The sequence below is a fragment of the Brassica oleracea genome, chromosome C9 (genome assembly GCF_000695525.1).
Source record: "Brassica oleracea var. oleracea cultivar TO1000 chromosome C9, BOL, whole genome shotgun sequence".
Classification (NCBI taxonomy): Eukaryota; Viridiplantae; Streptophyta; class Magnoliopsida; order Brassicales; family Brassicaceae; genus Brassica; species Brassica oleracea.
The window spans coordinates 20,013,370-20,022,984 of record NC_027756.1 but is presented as its reverse complement, the minus strand read 5'-3'; the positions used below and the strand labels follow the sequence as shown (position 1 = coordinate 20,022,984).

At 36.1% G+C, this 9,615-nt stretch overlaps 3 protein-coding genes across 5 annotated transcripts; 1 reads left to right on the top strand and 2 right to left on the bottom strand.

Moving 5' to 3' along the window:
• Positions 1–651: 651 nt before the first annotated feature.
• LOC106317104 (14 kDa proline-rich protein DC2.15-like) lies at positions 652–1,175 on the top strand. The gene has a single exon (XM_013754961.1). It carries the CDS (start codon positions 708–710, stop codon positions 1,098–1,100), a length of 393 nt encoding a protein of 130 aa, XP_013610415.1. The 5' UTR covers positions 652–707; the 3' UTR covers positions 1,101–1,175.
• Positions 1,176–1,670: 495 nt separating this feature from the next.
• Positions 1,671–7,167, bottom strand: LOC106313836 (homeobox-leucine zipper protein HDG5). 3 transcript variants are annotated; one of them, XM_013751756.1, is made up of 10 exons: positions 7,035–7,167; positions 6,348–6,493; positions 6,006–6,247; positions 5,118–5,235; positions 4,728–4,910; positions 3,914–4,444; positions 3,740–3,838; positions 3,278–3,656; positions 2,633–2,997; positions 2,016–2,435 (listed from the first exon to the last, which is right to left on the bottom strand). In XM_013751756.1, the coding sequence occupies exons 2-10, from the start codon at positions 6,489–6,491 to the stop codon at positions 2,016–2,018; spliced, it is 2,481 nt and encodes an 826-aa protein (XP_013607210.1). In that variant the 5' UTR covers positions 6,492–6,493; positions 7,035–7,167. The 3 variants fall into 3 exon arrangements, with proteins under 3 accessions (XP_013607211.1, XP_013607210.1, XP_013607209.1); XM_013751755.1 differs by having other exon boundaries at positions 7,063–7,167; XM_013751757.1 differs by lacking the exon at positions 7,035–7,167 and having other exon boundaries at positions 1,671–2,435; positions 6,348–6,491.
• A 1,556-nt stretch (positions 7,168–8,723) lies between these two features.
• LOC106314517 lies at positions 8,724–9,203 on the bottom strand. The gene has a single exon (XM_013752379.1). The coding sequence runs from the start codon at positions 9,201–9,203 to the stop codon at positions 8,724–8,726; it is 480 nt and encodes a 159-aa protein (XP_013607833.1).
• Positions 9,204–9,615: the final 412 nt, after the last annotated feature.

Sequence of the window (9,615 nt, the reverse complement as noted above, 5' to 3'; positions counted from 1 at the left end):
AAAATTTTTATTATATGGTTAAGGTGATTGTTTAATTTTTTATAATATAAAATTAGACAAAAAGAAGGAAAGATACAAAAAATGTTATTAAATCTATATTATTCATAATCATTAATTGTCATATACATCTTAATCATATTATGTAATTACGTAGCTTTTATTTTAGGAAAAAATGAAAAATATTTTTTTGTATGTTATTATCAATTTGATAGTTAATTTAGTAAAAAATATAATATATGTTTAGATGAACCAATATATTTTCTAATGATTCTAAGAATCATCGTAATAATGATACGTAGTTATAATGTTTTTCGATTAATATATAAATACAGAAATACTTGTCGTTTTATTTAGATTATATCTATCAATATGTTATGGGCCTCGTCTATGTATTGACTAATTTAATATTTCTCGCATGTTACATGTAACTCGACTAATTATCCTTATGTCGTGACAGTTTGTAAGATCAATCAGTTCACAATAATTTTACTTTCAAATATATTAATCTTTCACATGAACAGTTCATCGAACTTATAATACATTTCGTTGCCACTCGTCAAATTGTAATTTTAAACACATTAGCCGATCTAAATCTTCGCCTATAAAAAACCTTACCACTCTTTCCATTTTCTCCACACAACATCACAAGCTTGATAAAGAGAGATAACTTTCTAAGAGAAAACTCTTAAAACTTCACTCTTTCATCAATGGCTTACTCTAAGATTGCTCTTCTCCTTGTTTTGAATGTCATCTTCTTCACTTTGGTCAGCTCTACATCGGCCCCTTGTCCACCACCACCGTCCAAAATCCCCAACAAGAAACCCCCACCGTCGTCTCCTTACAGCAAACCCACTTGTAAAGATGCTCTTAAACTCAAGGTATGTGCCAACGTGTTGAATTTGGTTAAGGTTTCTCTACCGCAAAAGGCCGAATGTTGCGCTCTTATCAAAGGTCTAGTTAATCTCGATGCCGGGGTCTGTCTCTGCACCGCTTTGAAGGCTAATGTCCTTGGCATTATTAATCTTCGTGTTCCTATTTCACTGAGTGTTCTCTTTAACCAGTGTGGTACGAAGGTTCCATCTGGTTTCCAATGTGCTTAGAGATAGCACGTTTTTAAACCGATTTTCTAAATTATCACTAAAACTACGTTTCTTGTTTCAAAATTTCGTGTAATGTCCAGTTTTCTTGTTTTATTCTACTATTATCTATTGTTTGTTATTTGTTACATGTTTTATTAATGAAATATGGTGTTTTCATTCAAGAAATGATAAATAGCTTATTATTTATTATACGTGGTTTATGGATGCTTATACCACCCAAATTTTGCTATATGCGTTATCACACAACACCACGCAACTTATAAATTTGACCAAGCACATGAAATAAAACCGAACCTAAGAATGTTTTTTTCTAACTGGATTCTTACAAGGACCGAGTTAATCATGGAATACTCTTATTATTTTTGCCAGATATTAACAATCTAAAACAAATTAATTAAAATGAGCTTGATTTTCAAAGACACACCAACCAGCAAATATATAAATCGCGGCGGACAAGTATTAAGTTCAGCTAAATTTGGTAATATAAGTCGCCCCGTGTTCGATATTTGTAGGAATCATTAAAAAGACCAAACTTCAAAGCATTAAATACGGAAAGGCAAAATATAAAAAGAAGGTAAATTCCGAGCATATAAGCCAAACTCTTTCAAAGGTTTCAAACAAAGTAGAAAGTCAATACCCGAACCAGCAACGTTTTCTATTAAACCGGAAACCGGTTCACAGACCTACCTGGTGCGCTCTTGACTTTCTCTGTCTTATAGTCTTAAATACCCATTTTGACCTTCCCCAAAAAAAGCTGAAAACCTGAGCTAACTGGCTTATCCATTAGATGCTAGGTTATTTACCAAACTACCCTCAAAGCGATACCCGAATTACCTCTCAACCTCCCTCAACAAATTACCATTTTGCACCTATCTGAGATTGAAAAAGCAAGGAGGTTTAGGGGTAGTTCGGTCATTAGATGACATCTTGTTTGGCTGCGGCGGCGGAAGATGCGATGGTCGGAGAAATGGTGCTGCTAAGGACGGAAGTGATCTGATCGACTATGGAGCAAAGGTGGTTGTTGATGGTTGTGACGGTGGAGAGATTCGGCTTCGCGGTTGGGACGTTGCTCGCCAAGACCTGAATCCCAACGGTGAGAAGACACGACGGCGGAGGAATTGAATTGACAGAAATACCCTCGACCTCACCGGGAGGGTTCACAGGGACGACTGAGAACCCGAGGGGCAAAAGCGGAACATTTGAAGGATCTTCAATGTTCATCACGTGCTGAATTGGGACAACGTCGACGGAAGAGTAGACGATCAAGCCACCGGAGTTGTCAACGCAGCTCTCTTGTAGCATCAGCTCCACGTTATGCCATGAGTTGCTAGCTACCTGTATGCAAAAACACAATAAATAATTCAAGATATTTTTAATTTTAATTTTAGGAGGTTCAGTGCAATTCCTAATCCTCTATTCTGGAATGTAATATTAATTTCGTTTCTGCAGTAACTGAACTTCTAACATAAGCTAACAAGTTCTGGTAAATTCTTTGTGGTATCTAGAACTAGGTTTTGATGTTTTGAACTTACATTAATACGAAGAAGAGAGATGCAGTTTCCAGGATGTGAACCATTGGCTATATGAGCAACTTCATGAGGTGAGTTTCCACTGAACAAAACTTCCAAGAGAGAGTGGTGATGTTGATCACGGAGGAGATCAAAGACTTTGAAGTGAGAAAATGGAAGCCAAGTTGTTGAGACAGCAACAAGAACAACTCCAGTTGGCTGACCAGGCTCACACACTTTCCTTGTCGTGATTCTCACAGTGTCTTTCGTTGTTTCAGACAGTGCGGTCCATGATTGTCCGTACGATGTGCTTATATTCACACAGAATGTTTTTATCATCCTTTGTGATAACCTCATCATGTTCCTCCTGGCTTCTGCTGATCGAATCACTGTAATAAGAAACATAACTTTAGTGATGTCCGTTTTAGGAGGTGTTCTTAAAATCAGTCTAAGCCGGGACTAGACGCCCGCCTAGGAGTTAAATCGGATCCAAACAAAATGATTTTTCTAGAACAGTTTTTATGAAAAACCGGTCTAGGTGTTCATAAAATTCCGTCCAAGTGTAGGCTAATCAGTAATTCATATAAAACATTTAATTACTGCCATGCGGTTTCTTAAACATTGGTTTTAGGGTTTTTAGAATCTAGGGATATGGTTTAGATTACTAACCTCCAAGATCGGTTATGTTTCTAGCCATTAGACTAGCCATCCTCTCGCATTGTCTCTCCAACACATCGACCCAACGGCTAGCTCCAAAAGCCATACCGCTTTTCACATACTCTGCGAAGGTCTCGTGCACGTGCCTCTCGACTACTACCTCCACGTGCTCGACCCACTTGACCTTTGAGTATCCATTAGGCATGTCTTGAATGATGCACCCTGAAGGTTTTCTCTTATACTCATGAGGACTGTTTTGGTCGTGGAAGCTATCGATCGGGAAGTCTACGATTGCCCAGTTCCCGTTTTCAGAGTTTTGTTCCACGTAACGTAGAAAATACGCTTCACGAGTTGGAACCAGTGGAGATAATACCTGTAACTCTGCATACATCTAGTAAAACATAACAACATAGACTAAGTTAGAAATAATGGCCACGTTTGTTCAGCTAGTTCCAAAACGAGTTATTAAATTACCAGCATAAGAGAGCCACTAGCTCCAGAAACTCCAGATGAAATAATCTGAACAGTTTTTGCCCTAGCCACTATTGAGCAGAACATCTCCGACCACTTATCCTGGAATACAAAACATGCATCGATTAATCGCAAATCATTAAAATCAAAGGAGTTTGTGAATAGTATACTACTTACAGCGTTTAGAAACGCGTCAACAAGCGTTATGCTGTTCATGATAACAACTGCGTTTGCCTTTGAAGCTTCTGTACGAAAATCTCCGTTGTTGTTATTCTTCTCCATTGGCCATGGGAACAACCTCATGTACTCTTCCTCGTTCAGACACAAAGTCTCGCCACCGATCTTGTCCGATTTCTTGTTGACCCACAAAGGCTCTTCCGTGTCACACATTTTAGTAAGTTCTTGGACGCAAGAGACAGCAGATTCCATAGCCATAACCTTTTCTTCATCCGCAAGTAACATGTTGTTGTTGTTGCTGTTGTTAATAGTTTGAGTTGGGAAGAAACAAGCAGTGTCTTGTGGAGGAAGCGACATCAAGTCTGAACAAGGATGATCTGGATAGTTACCAGCGTATGCGCTAATATCTAACTCCAATGAAGGTTGGTGATGTGGAAGCTCCGAAGCAGGATTAATCAACGGCTGAGATGGTGGCATGGATGGCATTGGACGATCTGTATACCTTGAAGCTATGCAGCATAGACGATCAAGCTGTTTACACGCGCACACACACAAAATCAATATGTATTAATCCACTTTTTAAATAAATTTTTGGTACATTTTTACAAAACTAATAAACCCAATAAAAACTGAACTAAATCAACCCGAAAGCAAGCTAGATAACTGGCTTAATCTCAATCTTATTAAATATGAAAAACACTATGATTCAAATGATGAGTCCACAAGACTATGTATTACAGCATTTATAAACGCATAAAATGTTTTTTTAGATATATAGGGAATCAAAACCAATATATAAAATGGTTAGAAATACCTCTTCACGGAGGCGACAGTTCTCAATGTGGAGTTCGTTGAAAGGAATGTCGCCGAGGACGGTGGGGCCGCCGCAAGAAGGACACGAGAGGCACCGAAGCTCCGCCTGAAGTTGAGAATTCTCCAACTTGAGGTTATCGTTATCTGCCCTTAACATCACATTCTCTGCTCGGTCTTGTTGTGCCTATATATTTTATTCATTACAAAAATAAGATATAATCATTTATTCATTTAGTTAATCTTTTATATCAACAGACATATATAAATAGCACAGCTTGAATTATGAATTTAAGGTTTCATAATTATCTTCATTATTATAAATCTTACAAAGTATATACATGACTCATTAAGAATATGATTAAATTAAATTGTAAAATGAAAGACTGGTTACCTTCATTTGGGTACGCCTATTTTGAAACCAAAACTTGACTTGTCGAGGCTTGAGACCAAGTTCATGACTTAATCTTTGTCTTTGCTTGTCGTCTGGATGAGGGTTTTCTTTGAACAATCTACAAAGATTTTATAATGATCACTATTCAAATCCATTGTTAATTTCCAGACTCCAATTTTGTGATTGATACAAACGTATATTCAATTTTAATAAAATCAAACCAAAATATTGTACCTATCTAAAAATATTAAAATCAAATCTTATTAAAGTTTAGATGCTTTTCATTTTTATATCCGAAAACACTCTATACTAAAACGACCTTAAAGCCAATGTACAATCAAGAAAACCTTCACAAAACTTAGACCCATATATAATAAATTTAGTACTTTAAACCCAAGGTTACTAAAGTAAAACTTTTTTTTATTGATTTTTACTAAAATCAGTTTTACTCGATCATTTATACTACTAATCCTACAAAATCAGTTTCACTAATCCCATTCACTTGCAGACTCCTAGACTTACAAGCTTAAACCCATATTCAAGAAATTTAGTACTTTTAAAACCAATAGATTCACAAAACTTCAACTCATATGCAATCAAAGTAACCTTCAGAACTCTTTATAAAAAAAAAACCTTCAGAACTATTCAAACTTAGGTACGCATCGTAGATTTTAAAACTAAAAAAAAATCCATGAAACTAATTAAAACCCCATAATACAAACCGAAAACATTTTCATCCAGATTAAAAGTTGACTTTTCTTTTAAAAATCGACTTTAGACCGAAACTAAAACCAAAACTATTATAAACCTAGTTAGCCTGAAATAGTTTCCACTTCGGTGCGGTTGGGTTCATATACAATTTTGAAACCAAAAGATGCAAACACTTACGCCTCCATTTCTTGGATCTGACGATCAGTATGTCTGTGGTAACGTTTCTTCTTCGCAGGAGGAGGTTGTTCATCGTCTCGAAGTTCATTAACAACAAACTCAGTCCCGGACTTTGGATCTTCTGCTTGTTCACTAACCGACCCGAATGACCCACCCACCGACCCGTTTTCCATCATTTCCTCCACTGCTCCATCTCCCATCATCATCATCATGCTCATACTCATCATTCCATGCTCCTCCTTCTAATAAAAAATATTATTAATCGATGGGTTGAAAAAAATATTATTAATCGAAGAGCAAAAAATTTGAGATAAATGTGGAAATTTTTAATTAGAAACAAACCGGGATAATGGAGGAAAATGAGTTGAAAGGGATGAAATTAAAATTAGGGTTTTGGATTGTTGCCGGAGAAGAAGAAGCAGGCGGAGGCGGCGAAGCAAATCTGTTGTCTGATGTCATCACACTTTCTTCCTCTATTGTCAACATTACTTGCAACAACAACAAAGAAACTAATCGTTACAAAGATCTCACTTAGATTTTTCTTGAAAATCTTGAATAAGCGAAGGTTCAAAAGGGAGAATCAGTGCATGGAAATGCAGAAATATTTTATGAAATCTCAGAATTAATCTCAAATGCAAAATTACCAGAGCCAGCAGCTCGTTTCACAGTTCAGAAAATATTTAGAATTAAATACAAAAAATATAACCGATAAAAACATTTATTGCTGGTAATTCTTTTCAAAATAAAAATCAAGAAAATACAGGTCCAAGTCCAACTGATAAAAATAAATAAGACACTATCTGAACATTCATGAAAAAAAATAAGGATTGTGTATATATTTTATGTTGTAGTAATATTTTGGACCGAACTTGGGAAAAAATATTTTACAAAAATTTCAAAGGATTTTCATGAAAAATAATTTTAAAAGAGAAGAAGAAAATACATATGCATCCGAAGAACACACAACACAAACTAGCTAAAGATAATGCCCTATTTCTTTTTGACATTTTAATAGAGATTTTCTCTCACTTTCTCTTGTTTTATCTCACTTTCTCACCTTCTTTAGCTTCCGAGAAGAAGAAACAAGAATGGTATTCTCTCTATACTCTCTAGAGATTTTGGAGTTTACCTACTTTCTCTCTCTAAGTTTTTTCTTCTTCTGAGTTTCTTTCCCTTTGCAATAAATGGAGGAGTAAATTCTCATTAAATACTTACCGGACCAGAAGGGTAAACGGCAGACTTTTTGTTTTAACGGCGCTAATTGACGTACTGTAACGGATGAAAAAAATGCTCGTCTAACTCTTTCCGTTAACAGCTCCGTCTTCCCACGTGGAGTTATATTATTGGGAATCCGTACGTTTTGCCTCGAAATAAGCGACCTGTATAAGTCAAAACGTTTTTCAACTTAAGTCAAAAAATTATTCACCACGCGTTAACCGCGTGCGTTCTGTACACTGCATTGTTCTTCTGTCAGAGAGGCACAAGTGTTGCATTATTTGTTTGTCAAAGCCCAAAACTAACAAATTTTTTAAAAATCTACTCCGTTTTATAAAGAGAAAAGTTACATTTAAACATAATTTCATTACATTTAGTCTGTATTATCTAGTAGTTTATATTTATGTTAATTATACTTTAATTAATAGTGATAAAATATGTAGAAAGTTATACTCCATCCGTTTCATAATACTTGATGTTTTGTAATAGTACACAAACATTAAGAAAATTACATTTCCCTAGAAAAATATTTTAAAGATATAATTTTAAAATCAGTTAACCAATTATAAAAAAGACCGTAAAATCTAATTGGTTGAACAGTTTCCAATAAAGTTAAAGTTAACCTTAAAATCTCAAAACTTCCTTAAAATCTCAAAACTTCCTTAAAATCTCAAAACTTCCTTAAAATCTCAAAACTTCCTTAAAATCTCAAAACTTCCTTAAAATCTCAAAACTTCCTTAAAATCTCAAAACTTCCTTAAAATCTCAAAACTTCCTTAAAATCTCAAAACTTCCTTAAAATCTCAAAACTTCCTTAAAATCTCAAAACTTCCTTAAAATCTCAAAACTTCATGTAAATTGAAACAAAACAAACCTTCTAAAACATCATCTATATTGAAACGGAGAGAATATGTTTTATTTGAAAAATAGATATTATTAGAAGATACTTGCAAGGCCTAAGTATTTTTGTTAATCTGGTTCGAACTTAAAAACAAAATTAACAAAATAATCTTCTTTGAACTAAAAGAATCAGAGATCCAGTTAAACCTGAAAATATTTCAAGTAGATTAAAGTCCACTAACTGGACTAGAAAAGCCCTAAGACAAAATATAAAAGTCGCATAATCAAATGACATTGAGTGGAAACTACACTCTATATTTTGGTCTTGGCTCATAACTTTTTAATCATAAAAAGTGATTTAGAATCTACTCTCACAATGGAGTATACACGATAAAATCATGTTATTAGGTCCAATGTATGATCTCTAAAAATTATAATCATTCGGTTGCAAAACATATATATCAAATGTGTGTGAAGTGGTTCCTTTCTCAGCAGACTTGTATTTTGATACATGGAACCAGGTCCCTTTCACGGGCTTATAGGTATACCATAATTTCTTTCTCAGCAGGAATGGTTCCTTTCTCAGCAGACTCGTATTTTGATACATGGAACCAGGTCCCTTTTTTTTTATCAACTAAAAATGCATTATATATTGAATGGGCTTTAACTTGAAAGGTTCAGAAACAAACAACTCTTGGTTAGAGAGTCTGCAACCCCATTACAGTCACGGGGAATGAAAGAAAACGAGACAGAAAGAGAAGCTGAAGAGATGATCGAATCTACATCCGATAAAACGCCGTAGAGCTCTATCGATCGGAGATTCGAGTTGATGGCTTTGATAAGCCCTTGGGAATCTGAGCGAAGCCAGATCAGGTTGAGACCAGAAGCTGAAGCGTGGAGGAGAGCTCTTCTAATCGCCAGAGCCTCTGCCATAAGTGGTGAAGAAACCGCTGTTTGAAAGGAGGATTCTCTGGAGATCTCCGTGGAGTCTTGGTTAAGGAAGATCCATGCCAAACCTACAGCTTTTTGATCGGCTCTCCACGCGGCATCAGTGAAGCAGAAGATCGAGTTTGCATGTAGACTTGGGGGCGCTAGGGTAAGCGGTACAGATCCTCTCGTTTTTGGAGAGAGTGATTGAGCCATTTCCCATTACTTGCAAGAAGTAATAGCTTTGTTAAAGACTTGTTGATGCGTCAAGGTCTTGCTCTCGAAGATGAGTTGATTTCGTGCTAGCTAGAGGTTCCAGGAGATCCACGGGAATAGGTTTGTGATGACACCTATTGGAGGTAACGCTACTCGGAGACTCGAGGTTTGGAGCTCTTGTTGGAAGGAGGTGGTCAGGTTCGGGTCCAAGGTAGTTGTCCAAGGGGACAGATTCCACACTTCCATCGCAAAGGGGTAGTGGAACAAGACATGTAGGAGGTTCTCAGGTGCTCCACACCGCATACAGTTGGTATTATGCGTGATGTTCCTTCTGAGCAGATTATCTCCTGTGGGCAATGCATTTCGAGCACATTTCCGTACAAAAAGCTTCACTTTAGGGAGCAGTGGGGGG